The following is a 23,791-nucleotide window of genomic DNA, read 5'->3' as shown; positions in this document are numbered from 1 at the left end:
TGTACTTTGACGTAAATGCTGACACACAGAGACCTTGGCACGTCACACTACTTCCTGTCCATCATTCTTAAAGGAACAGTCCCCTAAAAAGCAAAATACAGACCAGGATGAACTGCTCACCATAGACATATAGAGTGGATGCCGCATTGGCTGCTGGAGCGCAAGAAATACGGTCCCCATCTTGGTCATCCTCCGGTCATCCTACCCATGATCCTACCTGTAAACGTAAGCTGAAGCAGCAGAGACTTCAACATGCCAGAGCACTGTGCGGCAAAATACCCATCATACATCACATTTATCACATATCAGAATATTCTATTACTGTTAAGCCCACTATGAATATTAAAATACGCAGAACCATGTGTCCTGTATCATACCTACATGTATGAAGTTTGCAGAAAAAAACCCTCGCATGAAAATCAGTTTAGTATTCAGCGAGCTATGATTGATTAAATGTGCTGACACTTAATTGTGCCTGCCAAACAGATTACACTGAGTGGAGCGGGTGACCGGACCAGGATGGCGGACCCACGGCTCGTCAGCACCAACAGGTAGTAGCGGATGCGGTGTCTACTCTTCATATGTCTATGCTTCTCACTCTGGAGATTTCAAGCCCTACCAAAGACTAAATGTACATGAAACATGTAGAGCTGATCCTGCTGGGCTGGCTGCAGTAGAGCTTATAAACCCAGCCTCCTCCATGTTAACAGATGGGACATGGGTCAAACTCTAAAATCCAAACACAGGTCAGACATGGTTTCTGTCATTATAGTTAGGTCTTATCATACTGGTTTATGTCACGCTTAATTTTTCTTAATAGTTTACTTCAAATTAGTTATTTGATGCTGTAAAAAGAGGGAATGTGACTTCATGATTGACAGCTCTGTTGACCAATGAGGCAGGCCTGTGTGCACCACATTACCAGAGTAGAGGAGGAACGGTGAGAGGAAACGTAACAAACACTAACAGAAGAGTCACCTCCCTGCTGTCCCACAATGCTTTGAGCCTCTGGTGGTATTCACAATGTCTTTAGCTTTCATTATGCTAAAGGCTCGTCTACAAGCTACTAATGTGACGTGGAGGGACACGATCAGGTCTGGAGACTTAAATTATTTTCAGCTTCATATTCAGACAATCAAAGTTTGGTCAGTTTGTCAGTATTAACATCAACACGCTGAACACTGAGATCAACACCTGAGCTAGTTTTCTTCTCCTAATCTCCACTTTCAGTCCTCAAGTGCAGTGAGAACGGGTTTCTATATTTCTGTGTTACATCCTGGACTCTGCGTCTTATGTAAGTGTGTTTAATGGGTTAAGGTTGAAACTCCTTTATGAAACACACGCCCTGACGTCACTTCCTCTGACGGAGCGGCTCCTCCTGACCTCTGAGGTCAGTCTGCTCATGTCTCATTATCAGCAGGTCAATATTTTCATTCTGACGTCACTGCCGCTCAAATATAAACCTGTCAGACGTAGACGAGGGCCTCAGAGCCCACAGGACAGACCCAGACCTCTAAGACCCCCTAACTGACAGACCCAGACTTCAGTGTCCTCTCCACAGACAAAGACCAGGACCTGTACAGTCAGAAGGCCTGGGTGAGTTGTGAGTGACTCGTCCCCTCCTGGTCAGCACCATGGTCAGCTGCAGGATGCTGCTCCTCAGCGCCTCCTGCTGGCTGCTGGTGGTTTGGGGGAGCGGGGAGAGGATGATGGAGCGATCAGCGGAGGATGCAATCGAGACTCAGGAGGAGAAGGAGCTGGTGAGTCTTACGTTCATGTGTTTACATTCAGCAGCTGACTGCAGGTTATCATTTTAAATAATTTTACAAAATCTGAAATATTTTAAAATAGTTCTGATCTGACCTGGAGGAAGTCTTCAGATTTCTGACTGCTGTCGAAGTGCTGATACTAAACCGAGACTCTAATATTTGTCAAAGTCCTTTATTATAAAGGATGATCAAGCAAAGACTTGTAAATCTTTTCAGGAAGAAGTCTTCATCTTGCTGACAAAGTGTCTAGAGGAAGAGGAAGTCTTAAGAGGAAACTCAGAATAATATGATAAAAGTTTAGTTATGTTCATCAATACAACTGAGTGGTATTAAAACAAATGAACTCAAGTTTAACATATTACACTAGAGTTTAATATATGAAGCGTCTGAAGGCAAAGAGAAAGATATGTTTATAAATAACGAAAAAGAAAAGATTGGATCAAATAAAACCCTAAAAACAAATGTTTAAAATATGAAAAAAGGTTACAGTGCAGTGATACAAAATGTTTGTAAAAATTAGAACTGTACTAAAGTTATTAAAATAAATGTACTAAAGTGCAACTGTGGTCAGCTGAATAAAGATAAAAATGTTATCAGTTTCTTCTTAAACCTGACACTGAACTCTGAACTCTGTCATTATTTTGTAATGACCTTCATCCTCGTGGTTTTGCATTCAGCCTGACTGCAGAGATCTGTGCTCATGTTTCCCTCTGAGATGTAGAGTATGAACCTCAGTCACACATAGCTCCTGTTTCTACCCTGATTCTTGTCACACTGTACAAACACACACAGCTGTATTAAAGGCAGAGGCAGATGTAGAATCATTTGTATCTCATGTGAAGTGTAAAGAGTGTGTGTTTCTGTCGTCAGATTGAAGCTCTGCAGGAAGTCCTGGAGAAGTTAAAGAGCAAACAGCTGCCGCCGTCAGAGAAGAAGCTCGGCTTACTTCCTTCAGTAAGAACTCTGTCATTCTTTAGATCAGGGGTGTCAAACTAATTTCAGTTCAGGGGCCACATAAAGCCCAATTTGATCTCAAGTGGGCCGGACCAGTAAAATCACAACATAATAACATAAAAAGGACAACTACAAATTGTTCCCTTAGTTTTAGTCCAAAAAGTACCAGTACATTCTGAAAATGTTCATATTTAATGAACTATATTTTTACTAAAACAGCTATTGGAATTTTCACCATAATGAGTCATATAGTGGGGCCAAGTATTATATTCTTTAAGCACTGAAACCTGCTGCAAACACACCAAGCACACAGGTTTCCCACTAACCTGCGTTGTTCAGGTGCACTCCATCAGCACAATGATTGTATGCAACCCCAGAGAACAAATCTGATATAGCAGTTACTTTTATTGAGAAATTGCAGTTAATGTCTTCTCTGTAATTTTGTCATTTTGAGAAGTCATCCGCGGGCCGTATTGGAACCTCTGGTGGGCTGGTTTTGGCCCGGGGGCCGTATGTTTGACACCCCTGCTTTAGATCATCGTTTATAAAGCTGCTGTGTTTTCACCTATTTCCCTGTGTCTCTGTGTGTCTCTGTGTGTCTCTGTGCGTGTGTGTGTGTGTGTGCGTGCGTGTCAGTGTGATGCAGAGGAGCAGTGCGCTGTGCGTAAAGGTGCCAGGTTCGGGAAGTTGTGTGGATGTCCTGCAGGAACAGTCTGCAACTTCAGCGTCCTCAAATGTCTGTAGTCTCTCTCCCTCTCTCTCTCTCTCTCTCTCTCTCTCTCTCCCTCTCTCTCTCTCTCCCTCTCTCTCTCTCTCCCTCTGTCTCTCTCTCTCTCTCTCTCTCTCTCTCTCTCTCTCTCTCTCTCTCTCTCTCTCTCTCCCACCCACCCACCTCTGGTGCAAACTTCAAAATAAAGGCACATTTTCCAAAACCCCACTGCTCTGAGTGTTTACATCCCCCTACAGAGCAAACACTCTGCTGCTGTTACTACCTTGAGGCTGCCTAAGATTCATATATTTGTTTCTCCAGCGTTGTTTTCTATGGTTTTAGAAGCTAGAAATTTGAGAAACTTGAACAAACTTTGAATAAATGAGGTCAGAGACATGTGTTACAAACATCAGATTTATTACTCTCATGAAAAAATCCGTCCCTCCCCCACCCTCCCCCTCCACAAAATTAGATAAAAGCCTCTAAAAGTCGAGTCGTCGCTGCAGCATCGGAGCTTCAAGCTTCTCTAAATGTCAGGAAAATTAAAAACAACTAAAACACTCACACACACTCTGAGCCTGTTCACACCTGACTCTGGATCAGCTCATGACTTCATGTTGTTTTATTACTCAGCAGAAGAAGAATCAACGCCTTCAAAATCTGTCTCCTCGTAGACTCCAGATGGCGCTGCTGAGCCCGGGCACGTTGAGGATGACCATGACAACACCGTTCACTGTGAGCTGAGAGGAGTCAGGTGTGATCAGGGTCTTTAAATTAATAGAAAATGCATAAAGCTTTGTTTGTATCCCTGCTGATCGTTTTAAATCCTCTGTCAGGTTTTAGATTTTATCACTTTGAATAAATAGACTGAACTCAGCACCATCACGTCTGCGTTAGACCTTCTCTCTGTTTGAAAGAGAAGTCGACCCTCAGAACAGAGTCTGAAAAACTGATCAATAAATTAACAAACAGTTGATCTCAGCACAGTTCTGCAAAGACCTCGACCATCTGGAGCATATTCTGCTTATTCAGCACACTCATCAGTAACTACATTTCAGACTGAACAGTAAGATGTGCTTCAGTACAGATGATTTCTCTTTACAGCTAAGAACACAGAATCTTTTGGTGTGAGAGCAGGTTTTCGTTTCTCTGGTGTTTCAGTAAGGAGACCGTTGCCGACGAGTGATTACAGAGCTTTGACTGCATGAAGAAAGACAGTCTTAAATTAAGATGTGGGATAATAACTTCACCAACTCCCTCCATTTTTCCCTTCCCGCCTCAGCTCTGACAGGACGGCTTTCTATTGGTTAACAATATTTTATACCGTCTATGTTACAGATTGATGAATGACCTGAACTCATCACGGAGTGTTTCCTCTGAACGAGAAGTTTCACTCAGAGAGTCAGGGAATGCAACCTTCTTCAACACCTGCAAGTTCATCAACACCTGCAGATCAAATTAAAATAATCAGAGCTATAATGAAGAGTAAACAGACAAAAATAACAGCTGATTCTTCAACATCCCATGTCCCTGAATTCTCCATTATGGAGCATTTTAAAACACAGTGAAGCTTCATTAGGATAAACTGCAGTATGATAATCAAAGTGAAGAGGAAACCTGCCGGAGGATTTAAAAACTGAAGATTTAAGAAGCAAAATAAATCAAGTTGAAGCTGCGGAGTAAAAAACGTCTTAGCCGACAGAGTGAAGCAGCATTTGTCTTTAAACAGTCAGTCAACGTCCAATCATTCATCATACGACAGCGTGACACGTCAGCGTCTCCATAGCGATCAGGTGCGTAGACAGGAAGGTTGTACAGCAGTCATCAGGTCCGTCCAGGCTCCACCGCCCCCTCGTCCTGGACCACAGTGCTCGCCGTCGATGGACAGGTTGCCGCTTCACTGAGCTCCTGAAAAAACAGGACAACACACGTTGGTACCCATTGACATATAAAGAGTAGACGTCGCATTGGCTGCTGGGGCGCAAGAAATACGGCCCCCATCTTGGTCATCCTCCGGTCATTCTTCCCATGATCCTACCTGTAAACGTAAGCTGAAGCAGCAGAGACTTCAACATGCCAGAGCACTGTGCGGCAAAATACCTATCATACATCACATTTATCACATATCAGAATATTCTATTACTGTTAAGCCCACTATGAATATTAAAATACGCCGAACCATGTGTCCTGTATCATACCTACATGTATGAAGTTTGCAGAAAAAAAAAAGCATGAAAATCAGTTTAGTATTCAGCGAGTTATGATTGATTAAATGTGCTGACACTTAATTGCGCCTGCCAAACAGATTACCCACGGCTCGTCCGTGCCAACAGGTAGTAGCAGCGCGGCGTCTACTTTTTATTATGTCCATGTTGGTACCTGTTAACAAGCCCAGCCCCCACAGTCTGACCCTGTTTACCCAGAATGCATCCTGAAGAGGTTTGTTTGTGTTTACTCTGATTCATAAATAAAGATAATTCTGAGGAAGCTGCTGTTTAAAACTCACTTCTGGATATTAATCTACAACACCTCCTTTATGTTTTTAAAATTAAATCTGGTTCTTTATTGATTTATCAGATGTAGAAACAACATCTTATCCCTCAATAACACTCCCCTCTGGATAAAAAAGTAATTTATTATTCTAAATAATTTAGTTTTTTGTGTTTTTCCTCTCTGGTTTGAGGAGCTCTTCATTGATCATTTGTCCTATCTATGATACACTCTTCTTCCTGCAGTGAGCAGCTCTGACCAGCAGGGGGAGTTCTTAAGATAAGATACTCCTTTATTCGTCCCACAACAGGGAGAAACTTAGCAGCAAACAAGGAGGTGTACAGTATAAGAATTTCAACAAGAACATATATAGAAAAAAACAAAAAACAAAAACAAATGTAAAGCTCCAACACACCTCAACTTCAGAGTCACTTTTAATGAGAATGATTTTAAAATATTGAAATATTAAAGCAAAAATAAGTCACTGAGTTCAGGATGCTAGGACAATACTTTGTTTCTTTTGCATTAAAAAAAAACTTTATATTTAATGATATATTAATTCTATAAATGTAATCTTAAAAAATCCATATTTTTTGATAAGGAGAAAAGTTTTTCTGTTTATATGGCTCAACACTAAAAGCACAAATTATTTTCTTGTGAATTTTTAAATCTCAGAAACATCTCATAGTTTGAACGTCTAAAAGTAGTGAAGGAATGTTCTGATGCAGTTTGTTTGTTTTGCAAAGCAACTATTCATCTGTTTATAATCAAACAAGTTTCATTTAGAAATATCTTGGTATAAAAATATGAATATAATGATGAATGTTATGCATTACTGTTTTCTTCACTCGTCTTAATAAACCACAGACTGACTGACATGATGGATTACTTACACCAGGGTTTTCAGGGCGTGACGATGCATTCAGGTTCAACCGTTTCTGCTGGTTTTCATTGTGTTGATTTACAGCTGTGTGTGAGTGTGTGAGTGTGTGAGCATACAGGCGTCAGTACTCACTCAGGTAATGAGACGCAGAGCGCTGCAGACGAGCAGCATCAGCGCAGGAATACCAGAGAGGGGCGAGGCATCTGAAGAAGGGGTCGGTGCGGGGGGAACCTGCTGCGACTGCTCAGGAGCCTCCGACTCTTCCAGCTTACACTTCAGACTGTGACCACGAGCACACACACACACACACAAACACACACACACACACACACACCCACACACACACACACACACACAGTCAGAGCTGTAAAGTCTCTGTGAAGCTCACTCTGAGGTTATCAGAGTCAAACAGTGAACAGGTGTAGGTTTGACTCACAGCTGTTTCTTCATGTACTGCTGTCCCGACTCACAGGCTCGGGTCTGACTCTGAGCAGCTAACATCTGGCTCTCAGCAGCTGCTCTCAGGCTGGCGCAGGCCTCGGTTTGATGGGCGGCCTGGGTTAGGTTCTGCTCCATGGCGTCGATCTGATCTGAACACACAAATAAAACCTCATCAGTCACCGTCCGGTCTTTAAAGCTATTGTGAGGACTTTCATGGGTCCCAAAACAGACTGACACTGATAATCATGACTGTTTATGACCTGCAACGGAAAACAAGACCATCAGCTACAACACAGATGATTCCTACATACTCATTATCAACGCCTGAGACTACTACCGAAGGGAGTATGTCAGACAAGGTGACATAGCTTGCTGCAGTACCAGACACTACATTCTCCACAGCAATGGTTCACTGTCTGTCTGATCTGACTGTTAGACAAATGGGTGACGTGTTTTCTTTTTATATCACTTCAAACACAAATAGAGGACTCAATCAGCTAAGATCAGAGGCATTGCTTTGATCACAGAGGGCGCCAAACCCCACGCTAAGAGAAGGGTCCTCACAGGAGCTCTGAATCTTAATATGAGTCTCTCTCCTGGTTACTTCAGCACCCTCTGTTGTCATTTAAGGGTGGATAGACATTGCTTCGTCAGTCCCAGGTATTCCGTCTAACTCCGCCCCTGCTTCGGGTCTCAGTGACTCTTAATGGGACTATCATTTGCTAAATGAACATTATGCTGTGTTGAAGAAGACTTAAAACTAGAGAATGAGACCATAAACTCATTAGGAAAATGTTTACTGAAGGAAAACAATCAGCTGAGAAGCAGGACCATTTTCTCATAGAATGCTATAGTTGGGTTGTTCCCTGCTGGACATTATACTTAGAATGTGATCAGAGCAAAATAATGTGATCAAAGCAAGATAATTATATCAAAGCAATATAATGAGATCAAGCAATGAAATAAGATCAAAACAGTAGAATGAGATTAAAGAAATAGAATATGATCAGAGAAATAGAATGAGATCGCAGGAATAGAATGAGGACAAAGCAACAGAGTGAGATCAAAGCAATAGAGAGGTTGAACAGTAGAAAAGGGAAAGATATCTAAGTGTTAAGCACAGTTGTTTTCGTCAACGATGACGATGACGAAATTATTTCGTTGACGCCCCTTTTTTTCATGACGATAACGAGACGGTGACGAGCTAAACATGGCGCTTTGATGACGAAAACATGACGAGACGTGTGTGAGTTTTCGTTGACGAGACGAGACCAAGCGGCAACCTCCGGTCTCAAACGATGAAGCCCATGTGGAAGTGTTATAAACTGCAATACATCGAGAATCCACTCGAGGCTGGCTGCAGAAACACCGGAAACCACATAGACATGAATGGGAAAAAGACGATCTTTGCAGCATTAATAAACATGTTTACAGCCTGGTTCAAAAAACGGCTTGGCCCTACGAAGCTAATCTCTCTATGGACACACACTGTATGGGAGGTGAAATTTTTTCTAACGTAACGGTTCAGAAGATATTACGCAGAGTCAGTGAAGACCTAGACAACGTGGATTTACTGCAACAGGGCAACTGAACAGAATCATATTTAAGACTCACAGTGTCCAGTTTACGGTCTACTCGTTCTTATTGAGAAAAATAAGCATGTTTATGTGGTCAGGTGTCAGCCAGGAGTGCAACTGAGTCATAATCAGTCCGGCGGCAGAGAAAAGAGCTGTCACTCAGTCGCAGCCCCCAGCTGAGCGTCTCCTCTGTGTGCAACACCTCCGTTCATCTGATTCACATTAAACATGCTTTAAACTTAAAACATTTGTTTGGCAGAATTTTGTTAAGTAGTTGTGGTGAACGCTTCGAAGACTGCAAGTCAAAGTATTTAGTAAGTTTACAACTGTAATTCAAGTAGATAAATAAACCGTCTATCATATTAATTCATGCTTCATTTGCCTTTATCTTAACATAAGCCTGGCCTATGAGAAATAACACTGTGTGTATAATACATCTACTATTGTTTATTATAACAATAAACAATATCAGATTTGATATAATTTCCAGTAATTTATTTGTGAAAAAGATTAATCCTTTTTTTTTTTTTTTTAATTAAAACTGACTAAAACTAGACTAAAACTATCACTTATATAAATGACTAAAATGTGACTAAAACTAATAAGCATTTTCGTCCAAAAGACTAAGGCTAGGACTAAAACTAAGATAGCTGCCAAAAACAACACTGGTGTTAAGAAAGATAGAAGCAGTAGAATCAATAAAATAATAGCAGAGCTTTTATGAGGAAGACCATGAGGTGTGGTCAATATCAGAGAATAAAAGGACTCTCGTTCTGCTTGGGTTGGAGATGAAGCCGTGATAATGTTTAAAAATTGTCCAACACAGCAACAGTAACTAAGAGGAGGACGGGGGTGGGGGGGTCCTGGGACACAGTGTGACCTGAGCCTGAGGTCTGGGAATAACCCAGTGAATGAAGCAGGTCTGAACAGGGTTCGGTTCAGCTCTGAGTCTCTATTAACTTATAAGGCAGCGCAGAGTCTTATCTGTGTGTTATGAGTGGAATGAGCTCGGCTGCCAGCTCTCATGTTTTCTGTTCTTTAGCTTATTGTGAGCAGATCCTGGATTTTTTACTCCAGCACACCTCAGAGAGAGATATTCTTTCCTTCGCTGCACTGCAATGTTACTTTACCTGCTGAGATCTGACCTTTATTTTATAATGATAGGTTTAGATTGATTCCTCCTGTGTTTTTGCTGTTCTCCTGCAGATATATTTATTTCTAGTTTTCATTTCAGGCAATATTTCTTCCATCTATCACTTTAATTTCCTGTTTTGTGAGCTGACTTTTTGCAGCCCTTACAACCAGGCCCAGCTCTTTGAGAGCGATACAACTGGATTATCTGACTGGATACCAGCTTAGATTAAATCCTTAAAAAGGATCACAAAATCAGATTACATTTTGTAATCTAACCATGTTTCATTCAGAACCATTATCATCAAAATAATTAACTATTTCCATGCAATAAGTGAGATTTGGCAGAATATTTAAATCTGTCTCATGGTCAGGTTACTGCTGTCCAGTTTAAATAAAGGGACTGAACATGGATTGCACAGAATGGATTTCCAAATCTGATCCAGATTAAACCCTTCGAACAACCAGGCCCTGATGCACATCAACATGTGGACTCACAGGTGTCAGGTTAGAGTATTTACCCAGATCATGTCAGATATAATGAACCTAACACACTCTGTTCAGTAACAGTGCTCTGACTTGATGCTACATGTAAGGTCTTCGGTATTTAGATGTCTTGAGAAAGACTCTCAGTGTGAGAGATTTTTATTAGTCACATTAGTGTTCTTACAGGAGTCATTTTAGTCTGAATTTCTTTAATGTAAACATACTGAGCTGAATGGAAATATGATGTCAGCCCTGAACTGCGAAGGTGTTTCTTTGTTCCTGCCTGCCATGTTCTCATTACACATGAGGCGTGTTTATCAGCAGCTCCCCATGAATACAATGCCTCTCTCATATCTGATTCCTACTGGAATTCAACACCTCACCCCCCCACCTTCTGAGCAGGAAGTCACTGTCATTAAACGCTCCCTCCACTTCCCATCATGCTACTGTTCCCGCCCTGCTGCAGATGCTGGAGAGGATTAGTCAGGGAAAAAAACCTCCTTAAATTTAACAAAGGAGAAAACTGCGTCCAAAACCTGAGGCAAAAACATCAGCAGCTCTCTGTGCCTCACGTTAGAACGTGCTCTGTGTTTAAGGACAGAAAGACTTCTTTAACATGTTTATGTAAAGACCGCTTTTTAAGGAAGATTTCAACTTTCATCAGAGACTGACGAGCTGGATGCAGGTATAGCTGCTGCATCTCTGCGTGTTGGTCTGACACTGGTCTTCCATGTCCGGTCCGTCTCCGATCCGCTGCGGTCCGGCTCTGTGCGCTCTCGTCCGTCAACACCCACCGGTCGCGCTTTCAGAAAGCAGCACGGAGCGAAACCGCCAGGCAGCTGGAGTCATGTGACCAAGGTTTTCCCACAGTAATTACTAAATCAAGGATTCTCCTCCTCCTCTCCTCATCCATGTTGTCTTTATCAGCCTCTGAAAACCTCTGACCTGATGACTCCAGGCCTGCCTCCACTCTAAATGACATTTTGTTGTCATAGTTAAGTTAAAAACGATCTAATGATAACACAGAGTGTTTTATTTTGAAAATTAACCAGGTCTTTATTTTGTTTTGAAGCCTGACTTCCTGTCAGATCCGGTGCCTTGACGGATCGGAGACGGATCTGGTGGAATTTGGCCTTAACACGGAAAACTCAGAGGAACAGAGATGTGTGTGAGCAGACCAATCTGCTAACGTTAACATAGCACTCACTGGGAAATCCTCTCCAAGTTATTTGACTACTCGTGCTACATTTCCCATCATGCCTTGCTCTGGACTGAGAACACAGCCCAAACCCAGGTTTCTCAGTGTTTTTGTTCATAATGAGTCTGTCTGAAGTCTGAACACTTGCTGATTCCTGTTTGAGCCTATCCCTGTTGTGATTGGCTGAGAGGTCTCTGGCCTATCACAGGACAAACAGACACAAAACCAGACGCACACCGTACTGGTAGAACCATAGACTGTAAAAAATATGGACGTAGTATCCGTGACGTCACCCATCTGTTTCTGAACGCTGTTTTGAGACCAATCGGCTGCGGCAGCCATATTGCTTCTGTTGAGCCAGTGTGACGTAAAGAGGCTGGCTTTGAGCCTCCTAGCCAACAGCTGCAGTGTTCCTGCAGGCAGCTGTGCCTCTCATTGGAAGACTAGTAATCTCAATATCTTCCAAATTGCCGAATTAGAAAAAAATTCACCCCCCTCACAGTGAGAGGACATCGAGAAATTAGCTTATTCAGACTACACTCATCTTTTGTACCAGGCTGTAAACATGTTTATTAATGCTGCAAAGATCGTCTTTTTCCCATTCATGTGTATGTGACTTCCGGTACTTCCGGAGCCAGCCTCAAGTGGATCCTCGATGAACTGCAGCTTTTAACACTTCCGCATTGACTCATATTTTTAGACCGGAGGTTGCCGCTTGGGTAGAACACACAAACTCCACACAGAAAGGAGTGCTCCTGGATTCAAAGCAGGAACCTTCTTGTGAGGCGACAGCACTAACCACTGCACCACCGTAGTGCCCTCATATAAGTGATCATTCTTCAGTCACTTCTTCACATGCAGAAAGACATTCTGTTTCAGATCAGGGCTGCTTTTTAGTTGTAGTAGACCGAACCATATTGTCCTTCATATTTAGAAGATGACTCATTTAGATTTTTCTATTAGATCTAGGTTCTTCTTTTAGTCTGACTGTACGCTCTCAGACGCTCTGAGTCATAACTCCTGCATTTTTGTATACTCATTGCTGTTTTTGTCTGCGTCCTTTTTTTCCTCCACTCTCTCTTTGAGGCACGTTGTAGCCTTTCAAAGAAAAGTAATACAAAATAAAGTTTTCTTATTATTATAGCATCAGAGATTTTCAGTCGTGTTAAAAAAGACTTCCTGATCTATGTGCAGACATCTGAAGTCATATTTATCTGCCTCTCTGTAGGGAGCTGACCGTCACAGACCAGGAGCAGGGAGGCTCACCATCGAGTCCAGCCCCTCATTTGAGCCCTTACTCTTCAACTTCATCAGAAATGGTACCAACATATTCACATGTTTTCAACTCGCTATAAGTTCCTCTGCTTCATCACTCTGTCTGGTGTCTCCTATGTCCATGTTGTCACTTCTGTGTAATGTTTATGCAGCCTAGAAAAAATGTAGCATTTGGAGCAAAGCATCTTCTTTTTCATTCTTCACTTGAGCACAAAATAGTAACTCTATTTTCTTCTTCAGCTTCTGTTTCTCTCCTTTATTCTCAGCCTGTCGTTCTGCCTTCAGTCTTTGTCGTTATATTCGTGCTCGTCGTATAATCTTCCCTTTTCCTTCATTTTTGTTTTTAGACAAACTCTCCTGTTTCAGGAACTGAATCACGCTCACCATACAACTTTTTATTTCACATCAGAGAGTAAAAGCTCCCAAAAATGTTGCCTGTGTTATTTTCTTCTTAAACTGTGACTGAGGATACGTTTTATATCCCTGGTTTTCCCTCCTCTGACATAATTAAAAGGAGACTCTCTCCATCTCCCGCTCACTCTAACCAATGGCGTGTGTTGTTTATTTACGGTGACTCACGGGTCGTCATAGTAACAGGGGGGGAAAATGCAGCTAAGAATACCGCGGTGTGGAGGGAGAAACTCTCCTTTCATGGCAGTGATGCAGTTTTTCCTACCTTGTTGCAGGCTGATCTGAGCTGTGAGGTTGGCCTCCGTCAGACGCAACTGCTCGATGTTCTCCTGCAGGACGCTGACGTTCGTCTGCAAGATGAGCTGCAGGGGCAAAACAAACAGGCTGTTACTGGGGGGGTCACGGGTTAGAGGAACATTACGCTCATTACATTTCTCATGCTGACGCACTTTGTTCACATATTCAGGTTATCAAAGGAGCGTCAGAGAGTTTTCACTGAAGGATTCAAATATCACAGAGATCAGAGCAGTTATTGATGCTCCACACTTTGTCTCAAAACGTCTCTCCAGTTCTCTGTGGCTGCTGATTACATTCATATAAGAATGTCTAAGTACAGGTAAGTCAGTACTGCTTTGCTGTGTGATGATGTATAGTGAATATAAACTGATATTTTAAGCATGCAGTCTGTATTCCAGCTCTGTGCTGCATGACATTCCCCACGTCACATCCCAGTTTCCTCCTTCATCAACTGTCCTATCCTCTAAATAAAGGCACAGAAAGTCCCAAATATTATCTCTTACTCCACAGAAGTGTTTTATCGTCCCTACTTCAGTTATTTTTTTCCACTGTGAGCTCACTACTTGAGCCTGGTGCATTCAGGGATGTCAGGAAATCATCAAACCAAGAATTAACATTTAAAACTCACACACAAATCAGATCTGATTAACCATTCTATCTTTCCTTAAACTAGCACCAAAATCACTGATCCTACAAGAAACACTTCATCCTGAACATTTCTGAGCACATGTGGACCAACATGTGCATGGTGATCCTGCTCTGAAGGACCCTCAGCTGGACCGTGCTGTGCCAGATTAGGCCAGACTCTGTGCTCTCATCTGCTGATTGAAAGCAGGACAGACTGCACGCTGAGAACTTTTAGTAACATTCCTTTCATTGAACGCAGCAGTTAAAGTTAGATCAGCAGAGAGGCGTTCAGGAACATCAATGTACAGTGCACACTGTGTACTCACACAGACTACAGAACTGACGTGCCAACTTACATCACAGCTAACTCTACAGTCTTAACTGCCACGTCATGTTCGCTAAGCATCACACAGATTCAACCTGCTGAGAGCAAACATCAGCTGTTTGTTTCCTCTGCAGCAGTTCCTCCGTTTGACCACCGGTGGTGCAGTAGAGCTGATCAGACATTTCGGAAACTAATTAAGGTACAAATTAACAATCTTTATTTCCAAGGACCACGGGAACATTACTCTTCACAGAGAGTCTTTGCGTGCATCTCAAAGCTCTTAACTTCAGTCTCCTCGCTCCTCGTTCTGCAGAACCGTTAGTAGTTATAGACCCCCCCTTTATAAGTAGCGTCCCAAAGCTCTCAACTCTACTGGAGGAGAGAGGCGAGAGGACGGAGGAGACTGATCGGAGGAGCGATGAGTGAGGAAACACTAGAGCAGACTTTGTGGGAGTCTTTTCTCTGACAGACACGCCCCCTTAACGAACACCTGTCACTGATTGGACGCTGCAGCAGCTCAGACTTCTCTGAAATTTAACAACTGAGTTTAATACTAGAAAAAAGACGGACGAGTGAAGGACGTAAGCGAAGGACACGAGTTAAGGATGCAAGGATAGAAGTTTAGAGCTTTGAGATGCACCCTTTGAGTCCCCAGGAGCATCCTTGTATGGTAGTAAGACCTCATCAAGCACCAAAGAAACCTTCCTATGGCCCTCTGAAACATCCTCAGGGGCCAATAGAGCCATATCAAAGCCAGTTGAAATTTTCTCAAGGGCCTCTGGAAGACTTTCAAGGACATAGCTGTGAAAATCTGAAGTCAACTGCAGTCTCTGTCATCTCACCACAGTGTGAAAACACAGCTTTGTTCATCTCTGACATTACTCTTGATTTACATGCTGCAGATTCAAGACCCAGCAAACACCTGGATCTGCTCACATGGAGGAGACATCCAGGAAGCAGCAGTGAAGCTCATTTTCATAGAGATAATCACTTCAGTCTCTTGGTGGTTACAGTAGCCCCCCCCCCCCCCCCCCCCCCCCCCCCCCCCCACACACACACACACACACACTTATACTGTAATTCTTCAAACCACAACTGGAGCTTTCTCTTGTCGTCTGCTGATGTTTTCTTCTCCTCACACAACACCTGCACCTGAACGCCTCACACTGATACTAGTGACTGATTTTTGAAGTGCAGGAGACAGGTTAACACGCTGCTCAGTGGGTCAGCACGATGACGCTCCTGCATGCCTTTTCTTGTTTTGCAACATTGCACAAAATCTCACAATTTTCTCAGTAGTCAATCAGAGGCTGCTGTTCACAGTGTCGTCAATGATACAGTCCACTTCTTGAGAGCTCCTGAACTTCCTCGAGGACTGCTTTCACATCCTTAATGACCACTAGAACTACACAAACACGGCTTACACCATGACCAAGAGACTAACGGGAAGACCTTTAACCTCTTTACAGACCTCTGTGAGGGAGCAAAGTAAGAAGCAGCACAATGACGACGGAGTCAGAGTACAAACCAATTAGTTTTGAGTTACCTCTCTCCAACTTGGGCAAAACAAACATGTGAATGTTCATCACTAAAGTCTGACACCCTGAGATTATCCTGAAGATCAACACCAACTCTGTCCACATAACAAGCATTTTGAATCTGTTAATTATAAATCTCAGTAACATCTGAATAGCTCTGCTTCACATTGCTGTAGTACAATATTTCAGTTGACTTTAGCATGACTTGTTAGATATAGTGAAGCTGAGACTCAGTGGAGACAGATATACAGGTGCTCCACAGCTGAAGCAGAACTCTAGTTGCTGTCCATCAAAGAAATCTTGGTACTCATCCGTAGTGTTGTAGTAATTGAGACCGGTCTTGGTTTCGAGACTGCCTATTTAAGGTCTCAGAATCAAAAGCATTTTTACTAGGTCTTGTCTCGGTCTCGGACTGGGCAGACTCCGTATTTTATATCAAGACCGGTCAAGATCACCACTGGTGCACTCTGTGTCCCTGTCATGTGATAAGAGAGAACCCTTTCCCAATTCATTCATTTTTTTTCACCTTACGGCCACAATAGAAAATAGAAAATGCACACAACTAATGAGAAAAAAAAGGCTTGACAAAATAATCCTGCTCAGCTACCGCTACGACCTCCTACCTCTCCTGAGATCACAGGGAACAGAAAACACTGTTTTAACTTTACCCAAAAGCGAGAGTTAAACTAACAAACGACCAAAACGAAACTTAAGGAGTCAAAAGTCTCTAACAGCGCATCAAAAGAAAGTCAACAAAAAAAGAACAAACCTTGTTTGTCGCTGTCAATTGTATTTAAAGCAAACATAAATAAAATAAACAGAAGTCTTTTATTCTGTTAACTTTCATCATGATTTTTCATTGATATATATATGGTCTTGGTCTTATCTCAGTCTTGCCCTGCCTTGGTCTGGGTCTTGACTCGGTCTCGATCCCTAAATGTCTTGGTCTTGTCTTGGTCTCGGTGCACTCTAGTCTCGGTTAGCCTCAAGTAGCTGGAAGCAGCATGAGAGTTCAGAGAGGAGGAGGGGACATTAACCCGCCAGGAGAGAGTCCAGGTGACAGATGAACACAGAGACGACATATTTTGTTCCAGTGTTTCTGACGTATCCAGGAGGGCAAATATTCAGGGTTTGTTTTAAACCAAAGCAAATAAACATGAGTGACATGAGGAGAAAACTCCATGCTCTTTTGGTCCAAGGAGAGACATTAGGCGTCTCCTTTAATATTTAAAATCTTTGAATCTTTACTAATGTGTAGAATGATCTTAAGGAGTCCCGGAACAAACTCCAGGTCCTTCTCAGGCCTATCAACACCCCCTTCAGTCTTCTCAGAAACCTCTGCAACGTTCTAAAGAACTCCTTTAACTCAGACAGATATAAACACAGACAGACAGCACGTGGACCATGTTCATCTCTTTTGGACTCTGCTACAGCTTTAAGAGATTAACCACCAAGTCACACGATCAGGAGTGAGTTAGACGCATGACAACAGACCTGATCACACACACTCACTTACACACACACGTGTCCAGGACAAACTGATCGACCTGAGCTGAGATCAATGAAACAGAGACTCCGATCAAAGAGAGGCACAGAGTGAACCCACTCCCTGAAAATGTCTCACAGCTTCTGCAAATACCACACGAGCTTCAGGAGTTTCACAGCTGAGGGCAGGAGGGCCGAGCTGTTATCATCACTGATACGTTAAAGATGACAGATATTTACCCAGCATGCACTGGGCTCACTGCAGCTGATCAGAAAAGTCTGAGCCCAGGTGGAGTCAATCAAAGCTGCAGGTGGGAGCAGTTACAGAGCTCAGCTCACGTATAAAAGCTGTGCAGGAATGCAGCTGTGTGGCAGCTGTGCTGATCATGAGACGTGACCTGTAGCAGTTACATAAAAGTATAAAAGGAAGAGAGAAGAAGAAAAATGTTCGATTGTTGGCAATCTGACACTGTTTTCTCACAGACACAGCAGCTGGAGGTATTGAGGGGAGATGTCAGTGTTAAGGAGTTAGCAGAGCCTGAAAAATGTCTTTAAAATGGGGGGATTTCCCAAAAAATGCCCAACATGAGGGGAACTTCAGATTTGATGATTAATTTCATATCCTGCTCTCCATACTATCATCAGATTTCTGCCTGCTAATGTTTTGAGGCTGTCTTTTCTCAGTGAATCTGGTTCTGTTCGAAGTCTCTGCCAGTTAAAGGAAGTTTGTCTTGCAGACCGGGGAGGAGCCGCTCCATCCACACAGCCAAGGCTTGATTTGAAATCACTGCGAGCAGCTGGGTATTGACTTATCGTGCAAAGTCCACACCAAACCAAGTGTGTAAAATGGTTAGTTACTTCTGCCACTGTTTGGTTTCAACACAGAAACGTTAGGTTCATCTTAGCCAATAAAGAGTGATGTCCAAACTAACAAAACCATGTTTTATTCTCAAGTAGTGAATCCATGAAAACAGCCTGTGTCATTATGCACTGTTCCCTATTTAACCTTAAAGTCTCTGTACAGAAAATAACCTGCATCAACAAACAGCAACAAAAAGCCCCCTTTGTGTCTGTGTGGAGAGCAAAAGCAGGTGGAACCAAGCGGCAACCTCCGGTCTAAAAATATGAGTCAATGCGGAAGTGTTAAAAGCTGCAGTACATCGAGGATCCGCTTGAGGCTGGCTACGGAAGTACCGGAAGTCACATACACATGAATGGGGAAAAGACGATCTTTGCAGCATTAATAAACATGTTTACAGCCTGGTACAAAAGATGAGTGTAGTCTGAATAGCTCATTTCTCGATGTCCTCTCACTGTGAGGGGGGTGAATTTTTTTCTAATTCGGCAATTTCTAAGATATTGAGATTACCAGTCTTCCAATGAGAGGAACAGCTGCCTGTGGGAACACTGCAGCTGTTGGCTAGGAGGCTCAAAGCCCGCCTCTTTACGTCACACTGTCTCGACAGAAGCAATATGGCTGCCGCAGCCGATTGGTCTCAAAACAGCTCTTCAGAAACAGATGGGTGACGTCACGGATACTACGTCCATATTTTTTACAGTCTATGGGTGGAACACAATCCAACGTAATGACACCCCGGCTCCCATGATTAATAATCTGAGGAGGATTTATTTCTCTCTATAAACAGATATATGCATGAAGAGCAGCTAATAATCTGATCTAGATCAAACATTCACACTGAGACACAAATCTGCTTGATGCTGTGTCACCAAAGACAATCAGCGTATAAGGAGGACAGACCTGACAATGTTTGACCTTTGACTTGTGACTAATCTGCTTCATGATGTTGTTATTTCAGCAAACTTAAGACCAGTTAAAAACAAGAAAGTCAATTTCAGGTTCAGTACCTCTGAAGTAAGCCGGAGTGAAGCCTCTGTGGAATTAACTGTTTACAGTGGAACTGAGACTCACCACAAACCGATGTTATTTCAGCAAACTTAGGACCGGTTGATTGAAGGTAAGTCGCTAGATGATAAGCGATGAGTTATGAGATTGTAATCTGATTCATGTTGGTCGTTTAACATTAGCTATTTATAATGTGATAGCACAACAGAAGAAATCCATCGAAACATGACCCAGAATGCATTCTGGGACATGTAGTTAGCTCATTGTTTTGGCTGTTTTGAACACAACTTAACTGCTCTGGTTTATCTTATCTTTGTCTTACTCTCAGTGATATCATGGTGTCATTTTCATAAGTTTGTTCTCCTCACAATGAAGAATATGGCTGCCGACTGCATTTGAACTTTGACCTTCTAAATCTGAGACTGATGATGTTTCACAAGAGCTCACATGGAGCTTTCATCGGGGCTGTGAGCAACTTCTGGAGGAATCTTGATTTCATAAGAACACGCATGGTGACACAGCAGTGTAAGCAGGGGATTCTGGGAATTGCGGTACAAGTTGGCAAACAGTCGCAAATTTTAACATTCCTGTCGGCAGGAAAACATCACTCCAACATATTTGCACACTTTCTTCTTCTATTAATAAATGTGACTTTCAAGGCTCAGAGTTTCCCTTCAAGCAATGAAGTCAGACGTTTTTTTACAAGTAGAGTCACAAGAGAAGAAAATAAAAAGGAGAAGGGAGGAGGAGGAGGAGGAGGAAGAGGAGGAAGAGGAAGAGGAGGAATGAGTCAGGAGGAACCACCAGAAGAGGAGGAGGAGGGAGAGTGAAGGAAAACACTCACTTTTTCCAACCAACAACTCAGAGAATCCGAAGCTGGAAATGTTGGAAGAAACAAAACCTTTTACAGTTTGAACTGTCGGCCTGCTGGGAGGGACAAACTATTCAAAGACTGTACAGGAAAATGTTAAAAACTCCTCTGAGAGTGGAAACAGTGAGAGGTGTGTGTGTTCACATCATAGAGTATTTAACACACTCTCCCTGCCCAGTGTCTCTGGGTATAATCCGTTACTTATCTGCCTCTGAGTTGGTTGTTTGTAAGGACAGATGGAAGCTGTTAGTGTTTTGGTGAAGAGGGTGGGGCCGCGCTGCTTTGGCAGTTCAACTGAATTAAGATTCTATTTTCAGTATCAGTTTGGTGAGGAGTCGGTAACACACTGTGGAAGAGTTTAAACTGTAGAAACAGCTCATTTATTCAGAGGTGCACATGTTATTTACTGTCTGTGTGACCTGCAGTCTGTGTCCACATGAAACAAGGATTTTATTTGGGATCTGAATAGCTGTCTGTTGGTGTAGTGCCGAACGCTGGACACACACATGCTGACACCTTCTCTCTGCTTTAAGGCTGTAAGCTAACTGAAGCTGTTCGCCAGTCTCTCAAAAAGTGAATGAATGGAAACAAAAAAAACGAGCAGATGTTTGTCTACAGCCACGACCTAAAGCACCAAAAAATTAATTGTGCTTCATTTAAATGCAATGTGATGCACGCCCCCGACCATCAGATTATTACAGCGCTTCAATATCAAGCTCTCATATTCATCAGCCTCCCCATCGAGCTGTTACGAGTTACAACAATAAAACATTTACTGCTGTCTGACTGTTAAAGTCATATCACTGTTTAATCATTTGAAGGTCTGAGCTAAAGTTAGCAACAGCCTCACCTTGATTCCCTAAAACCATAGACTTTATAAATAATGGAAGTAGTATCCTGGAAGTCACCCATCTGTTCCTGAGCACTGTTTTGAAGCCAATCGACGGCGGCAGCCATATTGGAAATGCGGAACTCAACCAGGCATGGTGTGACGTAAATAGGCGGAGTTTGAGCCTCTTAGCCAACAGCTATGTGTTCCTGTCTGGGAGTCAAGTCAGTCATGTCCTTATTTGGGCAAAAACTTGTAATCTTAATATCTTCTGAACCGTCGCGTCAGAAAAAAATCCACCATAGAGAAATTAGCTACAAAGAGCCATGCCGTTTTTTGAACCAGGTTGTAAACATGTTTATTTTAAAGATCATCTTTTTTGAATTGGTGTCTATGTGGTTTCCGGTGTTTCTGCAGCCAGCCTCAAGCAGATTGTCGAGGAACTGCAGTTTATAACACTTCCACAAGGGCTTCATAGTTTGAGACCGGAGGTTGCTGCTTGCCTAAAACCCAGCTAAAGAGCATCCATGAAAGGTTTTTAACCTGAAGTTTCTAACTCCGTCTTTTTATGGTCCTACCTACCTGCCTCGACCTCCTGCCTTTGATCCAAAACATTACACAAGTTTAAAGTCACGTTGGTCATTACACCACAGCATAAATCTGACATGAGCTACAACTTGGCCGGATGTCTCTAATCTGCTCAGCTCGTAAATTGCTCAACTCAGTTATTAGCTTAAAAAAGCTAACAGTGTGCTAGCAGGATTAAGAGTCAATAGCATTAGCTATGAAGTTGTTTTTCTCTGGTAGCGCCTCTTTTCTATTCAAACCAAATAGCCACACTTTTCCGCGCTTGGCACAAAACCCTCTAAGCGTCAGCTGATTTCAGTCGCTGGACATGTTGGGCCAAAGAAGATGCACAAAATGCAAAATGAGAAATGAATGAAGTCTTCAGATGCACAGTGCCCCTGAACTAAGACACATCTATTGTGTTTGGCTGATATACACTGCTAAAGATGTGACAGTATGTTTAGCAACAAGACCAGCTAGTTAACCCGCTAGGTGGCCGCCATGTTTATTGTCAGATGCAGGCCGGTATGAAGCCTCTGCATTACTTCAGATGAATTAAGTGAAGGTTTCACTAGAACAATTTATAAAGTGTTGCGTGTCATGGATCCCTGCAACCAATCAGATATATGTGTCTCAAAATGTATGTAATACAAAACCAGAGGTCTTATTCTCTTTTATATGATTCCTTTAAGGAGAGTGTAAGATGAGTGAGAGTATTTAAATTCATGTCCCTCGGGACCAAATGTGGGTATTTACAGGAACATTGCGACAGACTGACTGATTACTTCATATATTTGTGCCTGCCTCTGACCTTTGTGTGTTTTTTATCCACACAGAAGCACACAAGGAGAAAGAGGCTTCATCAAAAATGAAAGTGAACTGATTCAACAGGATGTTCATCTTTCCTCAACAAGAACAAACTCACAACCTTTTCATCACATCAAATATCTGTCGGTTTGTTTTCATGCACACTCAGATTTCTTAGAGACAAACTGATTCTACTTTTATGATTTCTCTCATTCATAAAATAAAAAGTTTGACTTGTTTAATCAGGTCCTTTTTTTAAGTTGAACCGAATCAGAGAAATAAACTCCTGCACTCACATTCTCCTGCCGGCACTCCTCCAGTGTGTGGTTGGTGGCGTTGAGGTGTCCGAGCAGCACCAGGATCTCTGCTTTCTGCTTGAGCTGCTCCTCCCGCTCGGCCTCCACCTGCTCCTCCAGCGCCACCTTGTTCTTCTTGCACACCACCTTCACGCCCTCCAGCTTCTCTGTGGTGTCCTGTAGCTCGGTGCGGCACTGAGCCGCGCTCTTCATGTCTGGAGACGTCGACCACACCACGATGACGACCAGCGAGATGATGGACCACAGCGCCAGCAGGGCGATGACCACATTCTTGGCCGTCTGCGAGGACTTGGAGGGGTCAGCCATGAGGAGGGTGGAGGTGGAGGTGAAGAGGATGGAGGATGATGAAGACGAGCTGTAGAGTTGCTCTCAGTCAGTCTCTCTCAGGTCGGAGTGAGGCGGACTTTCCCTGCAGGCAGGAACACAGGGAGGGGGGACAGGAGGAGGAAAACCTCGGCCACACCCCCTGCCTCACCCTGCTACACTCTCCCCCCCACATCCACCACTCCCCGCCCAACCTCCCCCTCCTCCTCTACGTCCCCCCCTTCTTCCTCCTCCTCCCTGCATGTCGCTGTTATTGAGCCCACAGAGGACGCCATGGTCAACAGGAAAGTCACAACATAAGAGCACACACACACAGATTTCACACATAAACGAAACTTTCCAAAGAAACTCTGTGTGTGTGTGTGTTTGTGTGTGTGTGTGTGTGTGTGTGTGTGTGTGTGTGTGTGTGTGTGTGTGTGTGTGTGTGTGTGTGTGTGTGTGTGTGAACACTGAGGCTTTCTGTTTCTGTTTCCCGGCCTGGCAGCATGCATGGACCTGGATGAACTCTGAACAGTAAATATGGATCTTTGGCAGCAGGACTGGTTTAGGCTGTTTCAAGAGAAATGAAACTCAGAGAAACAGAAACAGAAACAGAGAGGAGAAGAAAAGGGAAGGA

At 43.0% G+C, this 23,791-nt stretch overlaps 2 protein-coding genes across 2 annotated transcripts; one reads left to right on the top strand and one right to left on the bottom strand.

Annotated features, from left to right (window-relative positions):
- Positions 1-9: 9 nt before the first annotated feature.
- On the top strand, positions 10-3,532 carry LOC117832422 (cocaine- and amphetamine-regulated transcript protein-like). Its single transcript, XM_034711546.1, has 4 exons — positions 10-225; positions 487-1,760; positions 2,640-2,723; positions 3,360-3,532. The coding sequence occupies exons 2-4, from the start codon at positions 1,635-1,637 to the stop codon at positions 3,465-3,467; spliced, it is 318 nt and encodes a 105-aa protein (XP_034567437.1). The 5' UTR covers positions 10-225; positions 487-1,634; the 3' UTR covers positions 3,468-3,532.
- Positions 3,533-5,060: 1,528 nt separating this feature from the next.
- si:ch211-1a19.3 (coiled-coil domain-containing protein 18) lies at positions 5,061-23,334 on the bottom strand. Its single transcript, XM_034707413.1, has 5 exons — positions 22,831-23,334; positions 13,590-13,686; positions 7,242-7,395; positions 6,938-7,085; positions 5,061-5,340 (listed from the first exon to the last, which is right to left on the bottom strand). Exons 1-4 carry the CDS (start codon positions 23,155-23,157, stop codon positions 6,938-6,940), a joined length of 726 nt encoding a protein of 241 aa, XP_034563304.1. The 5' UTR covers positions 23,158-23,334; the 3' UTR covers positions 5,061-5,340.
- Positions 23,335-23,791: the final 457 nt, after the last annotated feature.

The sequence above is a fragment of the Notolabrus celidotus genome, chromosome 2, assembly GCF_009762535.1.
Source record: "Notolabrus celidotus isolate fNotCel1 chromosome 2, fNotCel1.pri, whole genome shotgun sequence".
Classification (NCBI taxonomy): domain Eukaryota; kingdom Metazoa; phylum Chordata; class Actinopteri; order Labriformes; family Labridae; genus Notolabrus; species Notolabrus celidotus.
This window is presented reverse-complemented; position numbering and strand designations above follow the sequence as displayed.

Coding starts and splice junctions, on each gene's coding strand:
- LOC117832422 (XM_034711546.1), top strand. CDS start 1,635: ATGGTCAGCTGCAGGATGCTGCTCCTCAGCGCCTCCTGCTGGCTGCTG. Junction 1,761..2,639: donor CTCAGGAGGAGAAGGAGCTG/GTGAGTCTTACG, acceptor TTCTGTCGTCAG/ATTGAAGCTCTGCAGGAAGT. Junction 2,724..3,359: donor AGCTCGGCTTACTTCCTTCA/GTAAGAACTCTG, acceptor CGTGCGTGTCAG/TGTGATGCAGAGGAGCAGTG.
- si:ch211-1a19.3 (XM_034707413.1), bottom strand. CDS start 23,157: ATGGCTGACCCCTCCAAGTCCTCGCAGACGGCCAAGAATGTGGTCATC. Junction 7,396..13,589: donor TCAGATCAGCCTGCAACAAG/GTAGGAAAAACT, acceptor TTGTGTGTTCAG/ATCAGATCGACGCCATGGAG. Junction 7,086..7,241: donor CAGTACATGAAGAAACAGCT/GTGAGTCAAACC, acceptor TCGTGGTCACAG/TCTGAAGTGTAAGCTGGAAG.